This window comes from Otolemur garnettii, unplaced genomic scaffold (genome assembly GCF_000181295.1).
Source record: "Otolemur garnettii isolate 467f Iridium unplaced genomic scaffold, OtoGar3 scaffold00004, whole genome shotgun sequence".
Lineage (NCBI taxonomy): Eukaryota > Metazoa > Chordata > Mammalia > Primates > Galagidae > Otolemur > Otolemur garnettii.
In genome coordinates, this window is record NW_003852399.1 from 44,038,551 (window position 1) to 44,054,596 (window position 16,046).

Sequence of the window (16,046 nt, forward strand, 5' to 3'; positions counted from 1 at the left end):
AAAAAAAAAAAAAATATGCATTGTGGTTCAATAATGAGATTAGCTGACTAATTCTGCCATCAATTACCCCAAAGACCTGCTTATTCCTTAAAGGAAAACTGTATTTAAAACACTACAAGGACCAGGTGCAGTGGTTCACGCCTATAATCCCAGCTCTTTGGGAGGCTTGAGCACTAGGATGCCTTGAGGCCAGTAGTTTGATACCAGCCTGGGCAACAAAGCAAAATCCTATCTGACAAAAAAAGCGAAAACAGTTAGCTGAGCATGGTAATAGTTCTACCTACTTGGGAAGCTGAGGCAAGATCACTTAAGCCCAGAAGTTCCAGACTACAATGAGCTGTATCTCTGCACTGCACCCCAGTGTAGGGCAACAGAGTGGGACCCTGCCTCAACACAAAATTCTACAAATAAAATATAAAAATACTACAGGGTTTCCACCACTGTTAATTAGGAATAATCCATGCAGCAGAAAGTGTCTAATATAGTTCTAATTTGAGAAATGTGTCAAAATCTTCTATTATCAATAATTAAGCCAATACAAAGCACTAGTAGTTATTAGCTCCTGTAGTTGTAGCCCCAACTACTTGGAAGGCGGAGGCAGGAGATACTTGAAGCCAAGCGTTTAAGGTTCTGTGAGGCTGAAGCCTTGCCACTCTAGCCTGGGGCAACAAAGTGAGACTCTGTCTCAGAACTAACAAATAAAAACAAAGCTCTAGCTAAAACTTGACATAAAGTACAATGAAAAAGATCAGGAAATAGTGTTCATTATATACACACAAGCAGATTTTTACACAAATAACATTTCTACCACTGAAAACAAACTCAAATCTAAAGAGCTAGATGAACCACTTCATAAGATTACTATGGCATTTTGCCCTCTGGGAACTGGAGACAGTGATTCTCTTTAACAAAAAGTACTCCATCCTCAGATGACCACCATAATGTAAATCAGACACTGAAAAAAGTTATAGTGCTTTGAAGCAAAACAAGCATTAAATCATGTATGACAGTGGTGGACAAGCCCAGGGTATGCACAGGAAACCTCAAACCCACTGAGCCGCTGTTTCAAATAAAGATAGGCCCAGAGAGATTAAACCAAAGGTAAAGAAAAGTTTCAAATCTATCTGCATTCTTTAATAAAAATCCTTCTTAATCCTACTTTTAAAAAAATCCCCACCATCAATATGATATGCTGAGATTCTTGCAAATATTGAAGAACAAGGGTCAGAGGCCTCTCTCTTGAATAAGGTGAATGAAATTAGAATGTAACAATAGACAAATTATTCTAACTTCCAGAAAATTCATGGAGAGAAGAGTGGCTCTAAGCAAATTTGAATATTGCAACCTCATGATTTTGCAAAATTCTGTGAAATAATTAAATGTTTGTCTCCAAAATATTCCAAAATGACAAAATGATTATAGATTATCTCTAAAGAGTCTATCTTTTCCAGCCCTGACTATAAAATAGTAAGCATAGAAAGAGCAAGAAAGAACTGTACACATAGGGAAGTCCACATTCCTTAACAATATATGTAATGCCTCATTAACTACTTGAGAAATCCAACATATATGCCTAGAAAAGACAAAGAAAATGTACCAAAAACTGTATGTTTCAGTGATCCCATTTCTTTTGTAAAATTCAAATTTAGCATTACTTTTTTCAATTTCGTCTTTTGCACTTCCGATTGTATTAGTTTTATAATAAAAATTTCATTAAATTTATTTTAAAAAGTATACTTCTAGCTTATTTCCAACCAGAATTAGAATGCAAACAGATAAAACTGAAATATCTTTGTATATCCAGTATTTACCTGGTTCTTCCTTGATGAGTAGCGTATTTTCTTCTGGATAGGCAACAGGTGGCTGCATCACTGAGCAATCTTCTAAATTTGTTTCATTATTAGGTGGTATATTATAAATAAATCTCTTTGTAGTTTGGTTTTTTCTCCTTGTTTTGCCAGTCTCTTGAATTCCCTGGGAGCTCATATTATTCCAAATAAACACTTTTGTTTGACCTTCAGATTCATTTTCAGCCATTTCAGGAGATCCATCCTGGACCCAACTGTTATCATTCATTTGGTAGTTTTCTATTTGGCCCTCCTCAACATTACAACCATCATTTTCAATTTTTACATTACTTGCCAAATTCGTAAGATTCCGTGTTGCCCAAAAACTGGCAATTTTCTGATCCCGTGATGAAGACAGACCATCTCTACTAACTGGCTTTCTATTATTGTAGTCCACAACTACAGACTCTGGAGCTTCTGATTTAATGCTTATATTTAAGGCATCTTTAATGAAATTTCGGCAAGTTTGAACGACTTCACTCATTTGAAGATAGCTGGCCACTGTCATCACTTCAATGGCATTTTGGCTTGTGAGCACCAGATTACCAGAATATAAGAAGTCCAAGATAACTGAAAAACCTTGAACTGCAGCAATATCTAAATGGGTAGTATTGTTTTGGTTAGGGCTTTCTTTGTTTGAAAAGCAATATAAAGTCTTAAAGAAACGGCTGCCTGCAACCAGGATGTTCTTATGAGCTTTAAAGATTTTTCCGCTTACCACGATGCTGACATCACAAAGAATACCTTTCTTTCTCTGTTCATTTAGTTGTCGCAGAAGTTGATAGCAATAAGAGTTTTCATTTGGCCTACTATTAAAGTCACAGTACCCTTCCTCTGATGGTATTTCTGACTCCTGTAATTGGATGAAAAACATTAATGTTAAATTTTATTTACTTTTTAAAAACCTAAATCAAATGTCAACAAATTTTTAAGAAGCACTAATTACATATACTAATTTGTAAGCAATCATGTATTTTGAAATTTAAGTGAGCATGACTCCAAATATTCAAAAAAATGAACAGCATGGCATAACTTCTTGGTGTTCTCCACATTTGATGGAGAAATTAGCAGTTATTTCATTTAAAGAATCACATGCATGATATTACTCTTTTCAAATACAAGCTGAGAATATGAATTAAGAATTGTTTAAAATTAAAATAAACTATTATTTTCTTAAGAAAAGAAACTTTCGGGCTCAGCGCCTGTGGCTCAAGTGGCTAAGGCGCCAGCCACGTACACCCAAGGTGGCGGGTTCGAATCCAGCCCGGGCCTGCCAAACAACAATGACGGCTGCAACCAAAAAATAGCCAGGCGTTGTGGCGGGTGCCTGTGGTCCCAGCTACTCGGAGGCGGAGGCAAGAGACTCGCTTGAGCCCAGGAGTTGGAGGTTGCTGTGAGCTGTGATGCCACAGCACTCTACCCAGGGGGACAGCTTGAGGTTCCTGTCTCAAAAATAAATAAATAAATAAGAAAAGAAACTTTCATTTATAGGAATCAAATTATTTGCTTTATCTCTGAAAGGAAAGTAGCAGTCTTCTCAGATTGAACTTAAAATACTCAAGTTATAATACACTGGGCATATCACCCTACCTAACATTAATAAAAAGGTAAATTTGGGGCAGCGCCTGTGGCTCAGTGAGTAGGGCGCCGGCCCCATATACCGAGGGTGGTGGGTTCAAACCCAGCCCCGGCCAAACTGCAACAAAAAAAAAGCTGGGTGTTGAGGCGGGCGCCTGTAGTCCCAGCTACTTGGGAGGCTGAGGCGAGGCTCAAGGCCTAAGCCCAAGAGCCGGAGTTTTAAAGAAAGGTAAATTTTAAGTCTTGTCAAACATTAAAATCAAATAGCTTAGGGTCAGTGAAGTTAATTAAATCTAGCCAGAAATAAAAACCAAAGAGAATGTGCTTCAACTAAAGGTACAATTATATAATTTCCCTTCAACTTTCAAAATGTCTTATCTCTTTAGGATAATACCATATAAACTCTAAGTTAAAATCTCTGAGTTCTAAATTCTTAATGTTTATAACTTTTTCCTGATTAATCATACTAGTATTCATTACAGTTAAAATACATATAAAACAGTTAAGATCATGTGATAAAACAGAGTAAATATATGACCTAGATTTCAGAATGTTCTCTGTGCCAGTTATTAACTGTGGATCCCTGGGCAAGTTAATATCCCTGGACATTTTTCTTAAACCATAACAGTATTACAAATGTTAGTTATAATTAACAACTTTACGACTTTCCTTTTACAATGACTATAAGGTAGGTACTTGCCCTAAAGGTAGACTTGTAAACCCCTAGTACCTTGAAGAGTGCCTAGCATACTGTTTAATAACTTCACTAAGTAACTGAAGCTATCCTTTTTTCTCTAGAGAAAAAAATGCTCAGCTATTTCTAGTAGAAAGGATGACTGAAAATGCTGAATTTATTTTAAATTGAAAAAATTTTCAGATTTGGGGGAATACTCATTGTATTATTCAGACTGAGGTGCTGCCCAATTAATAAAAAAATATAAATTTTAAATTATTTTCTTAGGCACAAAATACGAAATTAAACATAAGCCATTTTTTTTTTTTTTTGAGACAGAGCCTCAAGCTGTCCCCCTGGGTAGAGTGCCGTGGCATCACAGCTCACAGCAACCTCCAACTCCTGGGCTCAAGTGAATCTCCTGCCTCAGCCTTCCAAGTTGCTGGGACCAAAGGCGCCCACCACAACACCTGGCTATTTTTTTGGTTGCAGCCATCATTGTTGTTTGGTGGGCCCATGCTGGATTCGAACCCGCCACCTTAGGTATATGTGGCTGGCGCCTTAGCCACTTGAGCCACAGGCACCAAGCCCATTTCTATAAATATATATGTGGATCTGTGATTTAATGAGCAAGAAGAAAAACATGGAAAGATGTGACTAGAGTGTAAACATGGCTAAAGAACTGACAGGCTTTGAAAGAAGAGAGAAAGTGGTACAGGGAAGACACGACTGCAAAAGAATTCTCAGAGAAACAATGTTCTAGTGGTGGATTCCTAAACAATAACAGAATTTAACTCAATCCAACCAAGAGGATGGCTAAACTTAATATTAGTTTTACTTCTGAGTACTGGTCAGGAGGCCATACCCATAATAAATCCCAATTCTCTGAAATTAAACCACATAAGAAGTTTTATGTTGCTTCCAGGTATGAGAAGTCAATTGTAAGAACCAAAATGAATTCTAGGACACTTCAAGTGTTTCACTGGGACAACATGAACAGTATAGACAACCCTGCAAATCTGGCATATATGATCACTAAGGAATGAAGCATGTGAAAAGCAGAGAATTTTCTTTCATTTTTGACAGACCCTTAGTAGCTTCCCCGGAGCTCCTCCTAGCAATCCTCCATCCATGTCCACTCTACCACACCAAGATGTTTCTTTAATGCTCTAAATTAGCTATTTTCTTCTACCAAAAATACCTAATCCTCAGCAATAATAGTAATAGAAGGATGGAGTTAAATAATCAAAACAAACCCATTTGAAAATAAGTCCCATATTTTCGTTTTGAGAGGATGAGGGAAAAGGAAGTGAAGTAATAGTTTATGTAATCTAAGATCTTGTATACAAACCAGTATGTTATAAAATTTAAAACAAATACAGGACTTGTATGAATGTATCAAAAACTAAAACACTTAAACACCTATAATTAGTGCTACAGTATAACTTTCTATAAAACCATCACACTGTTTACTTGGTCTCCCTTTTGAAACTATTTGAGTAAAAAAAAATCTATCAATTTGCCTATGCTCTCTACAGATATTCCAAACATGAATATGGAATCTTGGTTTGGTGGGTAAGCCTGACATTAAGCTTTGCTATGCAGCATGTTGTACCTGACCAAGGTCATGTGGTTCAAAATTCCAATAGATATTGCAGTAAAAGAACAAATCCTTGGAATCAGCAAAAATTTTTTAACACTGAATAAGATTTAGCAGTACACCCATCGAGTGTTTGTGGAAGCAGTGAACTGACATTTACAAATCAAGAACTGCCTAAGTTTATATATCAAGTAGTTGAAAACACTTTAGGAGGTGGGCATGAATTTAATTGTAACAGTGATCCGGCTGGGCACCTGTGGCTCAAGTGGCTAAGGTGCCAGCCACATACGCCTAAGGTGGTGGGTTTGAATCCAGCCTGGGCCCGCCAAACAACGATGGCTGCAACCAAAAAATAGCCAGGTGTTGTGGCGGGTGCCTTTGGGAGGCAGAGGCAGGAGACTCGCTTGAGCCCAGGAGTTGGAGGTTGCTGTGAGCTGTGATACCAAGCACTCTACCCAGGAGGACAGCTTGAGGCTGTGTCTCAAAAACAAAAAAAAACCAAAAAAAGTGATCCTAGGCTATGGTCACCGTGTACTGAATTTGCTGAACAAGTCCCAATTTGTGCCTTTACCACATCAAATGCCCTAATTTTTTAAACTAACTCAGATAAAAGCTTATCCACCAAAACATTTGCCCATTCTTAAGACAAACTATGCAAGTCAAACATTCAACCACCATCTTTTCTCATTACTATTATACAAGAACATAAACACTTTCTACGTTTAGGATCAAAAGTGCCAATTTCTTTTTCACTATTGATAAAAGCACTATGCTGTATGTTGTAGTAGCTATTAAAAACTCCCTTCAAAAATAAAGTTTCCAAGTCAAGAATATTTGTTCTTTCCAAGAAGATTATTACTTGAAGATTTGGGCAAAAAAGCTAAATAAGCATAGAGCACTAAAATAAACTGACAATATTATTTGCTGAACCAAATAAATTAAGACATCTTAGTACTAGAGACAAGAATCTTAAAGTAGGTCCCTAGTAACTCCAGGATCTCTACCTCTACTTTTAGTATATTGATAACAATAGGGATTACTAATAAGAAAAAAATAATGGTGAAAAGGTTGAAATATGTGCACAGCTGGTTTTCTGTTCACATGTAAGGACTTTTTCTATCCCCTTTCTCAAAAGGGAAAACACACTTAGCCTCAATATTAATTTAAGCTAGTCAACCAAAATGTTATGGAAATGAATATTGAGACCTAAATATGAAGTGCTGATTTTTTTTTTTTAAGTGTGGAGATACCCTTAAGTAAAGTAATAATTGTAGTCTGGATGTGCCCTCAATATCAAGTCTTCCAAAATTAAGAGAATACACAAAATAGTTAAAAGCCTCCTGTTCTATTATCTTAATATTCTATGGAAGATGTAGGCTACAAGACAGCTAATATTTTTACTCAGAAAAGAATATTTTTACTCAGAGGAAGATATGCTAAAAGCCTGAAAAATCTTTCTTACCACTGAATTGAAGCCAAAGGCATGGGGGGGGTAGTAGAGGAGGGACTGAAAAATCCTCCCTCTGTTCATTGATTAATAGGCATTAACTAAGTGCCTATTTTAACCAGGATCTACACTAGGAACCAAGGATTTACTTCCTAATTTAAAGTTATTGCTTTTGGGCAAGCCTCTTAAGGCACTTAAGGGAGGTAGCTAATTCAGGTTTTTCTGAGGTATGAGGATTCTTTTGGAATAAAGGAGATCTGAGCAGAGCTTTAAAGGATAGAAAAAGCCCAGTTGTTCACACCTATAATCCTAGCACTCTGGGAGGTCAGGGTGGAAAAATCCCTTGAGTTCAGGAGTTCAAGACGAGCCTAAGCAAGAACAAGACCTGGTCTCTACTAAAAATGGAAAAATTAGCAGGGTGGTGGTACATGCCTATGGTCCACAAACTACTTGAGGCTGAGGCAAGGGAGCTTGAGTCCAAGAGTTTGAGGTTGCTATGAACTATGATGATGCCACAAATAGCAGGGTACTCTACCCTGTGTGACAGAGTAAGGCTATCTCAAACAAACAAAAAGACAAGACAGGGAAGGATGGTGGGAGGTGGAGGAAGAGGGGAAGGGAGAGAGAAAGAAATGTGAAGAGTGGGACGGAAGGAAGAGCATTTGACCATTCCAAGCAAGTGAGACAACATGGGGAAAAAGAAGCTAAGATAGTACAGCATCCTCAGAATTATTTATAAAAAATAACTTCAAGGTGATTAAAAAAACACTAAATGCAAAGACACACTTAATCATACTTTTGGAGGTAAATACCCATTGTTTTCAGATTATAAAAAGTAATGAGCATCCCTCAAATGATTAAGTACCCTTGCCACAGGCACCTTACAGAGCTTTTAGAAGCAGAGTGGCTTGACCGGATTATCAAACAAGGGACATCACTGTGGCAGCAATGTGGGGGATTAATATCATGGACTAAGACTATAGATACTGTGACCAGTTGGGAAGCCACTGTTGATAGTGCAACATTTTTGTGAAAAACTAGGACCTTAATTAGGCAATATGATGTCAATGAGGAGACAGGACCTAGAAAATAAGCAGAACTGGAGTGATGAAACAGATCTAAGAGGGTGGGGGAATCACAGGGTTTCCCCATTCTTGCTTGATTAACCAGATAATGCTACCAAACTTGTAGAATACAAGATCACAACTCACAACCCCACTCCTCTGGGGAGGAAAGGGAGAGAAGCTAACTTCAGTTGTAAGTAGTATGTCAAACAGCATACCTAATTTTTTAAATTTAATTTTTATCTTTGAGACATAGTGATCTCACTCTGTTGCCCTGGGTAGAGTGTCTCGGTGTCCTAGCTCACAGCTACCTCAAACTCCTGGGCTGTTTCAAGGTATCCTCCTGCCTCAGCCTCCAAAGTAGCTGAGACTACTGGCACCGACCGCAATACCCAGCTAGTTTTACTATTTAATAGAGACAAGGTCTCACTCTTGTTCAGGCTGGTCTGGAACTCCTGAGCTCAAGCAATCCATCCTCCTTGGTCTCCCAGAGTGCTATAGAGTGCTAAGATTATAGGTGTGAGCCACCACACCCAGCCTATAGTCAATTTACTGATAGGACGTTTTAGCTAAAAATCAACAAGCATATAATATTTACTTTCCTACTCAGAATTATAGGTTTGTTTTTTTTTTGATAAATAGATTAGCAGAAAAGACACTTAACATGAGCATTAAAGTCCAAACTAAAACCATTAAAAACATCAAAATCTTCATTATTTTCATTGTGGCAACCCACTGGAACAATGTACTGAAAGAACATAAACTTATTTCCACTTCCAAATCCAAATTTTACTAAAACAAATTCATTTGATGACAACAAACAAGGATATAACAAAGGTGATGTCAAACAAACACCTGCTAGCGGTACTGACAAATTGTAATTCCTTTATAGTTTTCTGATCACCTCTATGTCCTTGAATAACAGCATCCTCTCTAGTAGTTTAAGTATTCTAGTCCTAGAAATTCTAATTCTGTGAGCAGGAGGGGAATGGAAAGGGGACATAGACTTCAGGTGATTATAACGTCCAACTAGTTCTCTTCTTGATTTTTTTTTCCATCTTGCTCAGCAACCCAAACTATCCACTCAACTAGGCATGTTAATATGTGGTTCACACTTGTAATCCCAGTACTGTGGGAGGCTGAGCTGGAAGGACTGTTTGAGGCCAAGAGTTCAAGACCTCTACAAAGAAAATTTAAAAGCTAGCTGGGGATGATGGTGCAGGTCTGTAATTTTAAATATAGGACAGAATCACCTGAGCCCAGGAGATGGCAGATATAGGGAGCTATGACCATACCACTGCACTCTAGCCTGTTCATGACTGAGAATAAAACTCTGTAAAAGATAAATAAAAAAAATTAAAAGACAACAGTTTCATTTTCCTCAGGCTGCTTCCAAATGCAGTGCCCAAATACCCTTCCCTCCCCGGTCAACATCTATTCATGTAACACAGTGGTTCTCAACCTTCCTTATGTTGCGATCCTTTAATATAGTTCCTCATGTTGTGGTGACCCCCAACCATAAAATTATTTTCGTTGCTACTTCGTAACTGTAATTTTGCTACTGTTATGAATCGTAAGGTAAATATCTGATATGCAGGGTATATTTAGACAACCCCTGGGAAAGGGTTCTTCGACACCCAAAGGGATCACGACCCAGAGGCTGAGAACCACTGATTATAAACTCAAGATCCATTTGCACAAGTTTCTTCCAATCTTTGCAGGTAGAAATGATCACTCCCTTTATAATCTTCACAGTTCCCTAAATATATCGGTACCTTGTTACCTACATCATTTTACTGCTAAATCTGTCCTCTAAACTAGACTACAAATTCCTTGAGAGAAAAGAGAATGCCTTATTTATTATTTTATCTCCAGTGCTTTACATCAACCTAAGAGAGTTAAATTTGAAAGTCAATTCCAGATATACAACAAGATAATAGTCGGATACACTATTAAAAATTTGAAAAACACAAGGGAAATAAATGAACCAGCTCTTCCTGAATCAAACACAGTGAAAGAATTATAAATAATACAAAAATATGAGGGGTGGCGCTTGCGGTTCAGTGAGTAGGACACTGACCCTATATACAGAGGGTGGTGGGTTCAAACCCAGCCCCGGCCAAACTGCAACAACAACAAAACAACAACAACAAAAAGCCAGGTGTTGTAGAGGACGCCGGTAGTCTCAGCTACTCGGGAGGCTGAGGCAAGAGAATTACCTAAGCCCAGGAGTTGGAGGTCACTGTGAGCTGTGACTGCACAGCACTCTATTGAGGGTTAACAAGTGAAACTCTGTCTCAAAATAAATATATATATATATATCCTATTAAAAATCTATATCTTGGGCGGTGCCTGTGGCTCAGTGAGCAGGGCGCCAGCCCCATATACTGAGGGTGGGTTCAAACCCAGCTCCAGCCAAACTGCAACAAAAAAATAGCCAGGCATCGTGGTGGATGCCTCTAGTCCCAGCTACTCAGGAGGCTGAGGCAAGAGAATCACCTAAGCCCAGGAGTTGGTGGTTGCTGTGAGCTGTGATGCCACAGTAGTCTACCAAGGACGAAAAAATGAGATTCTGTCTCTAAAAAAAAAAAAACAAAACAAAACTATATCTCCTAAAAGTAAAAGGTTTTTCAGACTTTCTTCCTACAGTGTTAAAGATCAGCCAGCCAGCCAACCAACCAATCTTTGGGACTAATTCTTACCAAAAACAAAGCCTGGTAGATCTGTCTCACTTTCTTTGCTCCAGCTGCTGATATCAACATATACCAATCAGTAATTTCAATCAGATCACTAGCATGAAATTTACTATTTAATCTGCAAAGGTTGACTAAACTTTTTCTTTTTTTTATTTTGAGGCAGAGTCTTACTTTGTCTCCTTGGGTAGAGTGTCGTGGTGTCATAGGACACAACAACCTCAAACTCTGGGGTTCAAGAGATTCTCCTGCCTCAGCCACCTAAGGAGCTGAGGCTGCAGAATGCCTATCTAGCTTTTTCTTTTTTTAGTAGGGATGAGGTCTCAATCTTGCTCAGCTTGGTCTTAAATTCCTGAGTTCAAGCAATCCACCCACCTCAGCTTCCCAGAGTGCTAGCATTACTGGTGTGAGCTATTGTGCCAGCCTGTTTTTTTTTTTTTTCTTTTAAATTTTCAACAATAATACACTTCTGTGCCTGTTTTAGGTTAAATAAACTGCAAGGAGTACACAGAATATGTGATTCAGGGTATGAAAATTTTACAACTGGGTATAAAGTGGTCTGAACCAAGATACAATGTTAATCACTGTCATTAAGGCAATTTTAAAGTCCTCTGGGCCAAATGGTCAAATCCTGAATGAGCTAATTATTGAACATGACTGTGAAAATAGTTGATACTCCACAACCTTTAAAATACAGGATACCTCTGAAAGAGAAGGTTCAGAACACAGCTTCAGAAATATTTAAATTGAAAATCACTCTCACGAACAGTCTTTCATAAACAAGGTCCAAATAACAAGAATAAACTTTTTGGTCACCAACAAAGGTGGACTTTTCTGATTTATAGAAAGACTAAGAAAGAAAATTAACCCTTAGTGCCATATAGCCATGCATCACTTAATAGGGATTCCTGAGAAATGGGTCAATTTCACTGTTGTGCTAACACTGTAAGAGTACTTGCACAAACCTCGATGGCATAGCCTACTACACACCAAGGCTACAAACCTGTACTACACTTAAGACTATAGACAACTTTACCACAATGGCAAATATTTATAAAACTAAATATACCTAAGTGTTAAAAAAAAAAAAAAAAGGTGCAGCAAAATATAGTATAAAACAAAAGTGGCACACCTGTACAGACCACTTACCATGAATGGAGCCTCTGAAACTAGAAGTTGCTCTGGGTGAGTGAGTGAGTGGTAAGTGAACATGAAAGCCCAGGACTTTACTGTGCACTACTGTAAGGCAATGGTTTTCAACTCCATTATAATCTTATGGGACCACCATTGTATATTATTCTGTCGTTGATGGAAATGCTACATAAGTACTAAGATTTGACCCCAAAACGGCCTCTTTAAATGAAAAAATAATAATAGGGAAAATAAAGGGAGTGAAGTACGCCTAGCCTCAAACTGAATTCTTGCCTCAAGAATTTCAGAAGTCTCATTTCCATTTTTTTAAGAAGAGAGAAAGCTAATGCAATATATACTTTGTGAAGCTGAGAATGATGAGAAATAGGCTCACAATGTTCAAAGAATCTGACAGCCAAAGTCTCTGGGGATATAAAAAGGGGAACTGATTTGCTTTCTAGAATCAACTGCTGCTATGAGAGAAAGTGACTTCAAATCTGACAAAACTGGAGAAACTGAGACATGAGGTACCAGGTGACAGAAAATATCTTGTTAAAAAATACTTATCTGCAAGAAAAATAGTAAGGATGATAACTAATACAATTATTTGCTAAGTGGTTACGTGCTGGCGCACATACTTTCATACACGTGGAAGCTAGAAGTTAACTCATTTGCCTGCCAAGAAAGGAGATAGAGTATTAAGGACCCAAGTGCCCCAGACCTTAAGCCCAAGAGTATTCTTACAGGCTGTGTTATACTGCCTCCTACAGGTAACCAGAGACTGCAGAACACAGAGGAATAAAACAGATCTGGAATCTGTTGCTCATTAAAACAGAGATATATGTAGCTGGTACCTGGGGTTGATGCCCCCAAAGCAGTTATGGTCATTATAAAGAAACTAAAGAAATTATTAAGAATAATTCAAAGTGAAAACACTCAAAATATAATCAAGGAGACCAATACAAAACAATTCAGTAAGGGATGGCAAGACAAACATCACTTACTAAATTGTATTGTCCTCAATCTAATGAGAATGTTTAAGAAAGGAGATGGCCGGCAGATTAAAGAATTTCAAGGGGGGGAAGGGGAAGAAAGGGATAGTTAAGTTTAGAAAAGGTTTTACCTAAGAATTCCATGATCCAGATACATGCCTAGGGGAGGAGGATACACCCAAGCTAAATCTATACCACAAGGTTATCTAACTAATTCCCCTTCCTCTGATTTCAGGTTCACTAAGCAGCTAATTATAATTTGCATTCCCACTCAGATTTGCCTACAGGGACAGACTATGCTGATAAGATGAGTAACTAGTCCACCGTTAAGAAAATTCATTCCAATGTCTTTTTTAAATTTTCTAAATAACCAACCTACTATTATTTGGAAAATTAAACTTTCATTTTCGCAAGTCCCCTGCACTTCCATCATCTTTATAAATAACTTTAGGAATAAATTACTTAACCATCTAGAGCCTTAGATTCCTCTTCTGTAAATAGGAACAAAAGTACTTTGTGGAATAAATTAAATGTGTTTGGCACACGGAAAACAGGGAAATGTTAGCGCTCTCTCTCACTCCATTGGCCAAGCTCACAAAGCTAGTAATTGCAGAAAGCTGAGATTTGAACCCAGATTTACTCCAAACCCATTCTTTTTCCATTACGACATCCCTTACAGGCTCTTAGTCTCCGTTGTAACCCGGACTGTTAAGACTAAGGACAATTTACTTAACCTTTTGGGACCTTGTATCTTTAAGTGACTTTACTTTTAGGGTTTAGACAACTAAAATTTATGCAAAACAAAAAACTACTGCATTTGTCCACTGGGGAAAAAATATAGCCTTGTGCTTTAAAGTTAAAGCCCTAACTTCTGAAAACATGGGGACTGTGTCTGCTGGGTTACTGGTGTGCCTAATTAACTCCAGTGTAAGTGTGAACAGCAGGATCACTCCAATAAACACAGAGACTAGCACATATTTGAGTTAACTTCTAAAATCAATGACTGGCTACCAATACAAAAGAATGAATTCCATTCACCACCACAGGTTGTCTAAAAGTCATAAAGGACTGATCAACATCTGTTTGGCTTGAAAGACAGCAAAATGGTAAGGCTACAATCTTTACACAAGAAATGTTAATACAAGGAACAAGAAGTAAAGTACAGCTTGTTTTGTGAGGACTTGGGATTTTCAAGGAATTTGGTAAATAAATTCCCCATCAGTCCAAATCAACGACTTGATGCAAATTAACCTCACATTAAACACTTCTAAGACTAAGTTTAAAGTAGTTAAAGTAAACTGCATTTGTAAGAAACTCTGAAAAGGAGCGTTATAAAATAAAAGTTCAGAAATCTGGGTAGAAGTAAACAAGTAAAAAAACTCCACAATAATTTAGCAAAAGCCAACAACCCCTGGTAATAAAATTCAACAAGTTCAACACAGATGAATTTAGTAAAATTATTCACAAGAGAAAGGAGTTCCAAATAGCTTTCTCTACATATACATACTGCTCTCATATTTCACATTATCTTGACCCGACACAAAGAATTTTTTTCGACTGTTTTCCTGAAAGCGGTAGCGTTAAAGGTTAAGGAAATTGTTTAATCCATTCTTCACAGAGTTGCCAAATTTGACTTCCACCACCACGTTAAAAGTCTACGAACATAAGGCAGCGTCTCTAAAATCACAGCTAATAAAATTATTGACCGCAAAGACAACCTTTTAGATTAAAACCTTCAACCTCACTTTCTTTCTGATTCAATCTGATAAGGAATCTGAGTCATAAAATAAAAACAAATTCAGCGTTACGATTAGAAAGTTGTCATTCCAACCTCCTCCCCCCACACACATATACAACTTTTGAAAACTTGTTCCCAAGCTTTCTAACCCCCCACGCTTAAGCTCCCTGCACCTCTCAATGGGAACGACGCCTTCACTCAGGAAAATGGGGTTGGGGGGGTGTTTGTTTCCTGCTAAACCTTTCCGACAGATCTCAAAAAGTAGGAGCAGGATATACTGTACCTGGGCGTTGGCTTCGTGGAGTTTGTGTTCGGTAGAGACGTGGTGCCTCAGAAGAAGGGTTTTCTTATAATTGCGGGTCCCTCGCGAAAGCTCATCGTGTCCCACTTGGGGAAGGTCCACGCTCCCCCCATCCGCGGGGTTCTTTTGGCACCAGCCGCAAGACATAAGGCCAGTATCCTTGGAATAACGCAGCCAGGGAAAGTCCTTGAGCCAGGAGGTCTGGAAAGAACACTGTAGCTTCTGCATTAGTGATTTGGGCCGCGCGAGCGGGAAGTGCTGGACAGTCTCTCCTTCGCCAGCTCCCACACCACTGCCCTCCACTTCGTCCCCGCCATCGCCGCCCGACCGCCTGCTGCCACTGCAGCTGCCGCCTTCCGGCCCGCTGCCGTCGCCCAAGCTCGCCCCCTCCTCCTCGTCTTCGGTGCTGTCGCTCAGGGACGCGCCGTCCTGCATCAACTCCTTCCCCTCCAGCGCGTCCAGGTCCAGATCCACAGCCGCCGGCCCTCGTCCATTGAAATGCCTCAGGGGCCACGCCGAGGTCTCGGGGCGGCCGCGGCTACTGCCATTGTTGCCGAGACCCCCGCCGCCGCCTCCTCCTCGGAAGGCCAGAGTCCGACGGTTCCTTTCCGCTAGCAAGGGGCCCCCCGCGCCACCGCCGCCCAGCGAGGTGGGGCCGCTCGCGTCTTGGGGGAGCAGCAACTCCTTAGTTTCCTCGGCTGCGGCGGCCGCCCCAGCAGAGGCCTCCAGGTCTTGGGGCTCCAGGCCCTCCAATTCCACTTCCTCGTCGGCCCCCCGCCCATTGGGCTGCTGAAGCGCGGGCGGCCCCGGCGGCGGGGGCTGTCTCGGCTGGGGCTGCTGAGGCCAAGCTGAGGCCTCCCCGCCAGCGTTATTGTTCGTGGAGCCGCCGCCGCCGGAGGTGACCAACCCGCCTCCTCGGAACGCCAGCGTCCTGCGGTTCATCTCACTGAACGACATGGCGCGCGCCGCCGCCCGGTGCCCC

The 16,046-nt window shown here is 39.7% G+C and overlaps 1 protein-coding gene across 2 annotated transcripts in view; it reads right to left on the bottom strand.

The window, feature by feature from the left end:
• ZBTB10 (zinc finger and BTB domain containing 10) overlaps positions 1 to 16,046 on the bottom strand; it is a 40,978-nt gene that overhangs the window by 23,619 nt on the left and 1,313 nt on the right. Inside the window, exons 1-2 of one of the 2 annotated variants that reach the window (XM_003782531.3) lie at positions 15,047 to 16,026; positions 1,812 to 2,700 (exon numbers count right to left, since the gene is read on the bottom strand). In XM_003782531.3, coding sequence (XP_003782579.1) covers positions 1,812 to 2,700; positions 15,047 to 16,021 — 1,864 coding nt within the window. In that variant the 5' untranslated portion in view covers positions 16,022 to 16,026. Of the gene's footprint in view, positions 1 to 1,811; positions 2,701 to 15,046; positions 16,027 to 16,046 lie in introns of those variants that run through there. The other variant, XM_012810766.2, reaches the window with a different exon arrangement.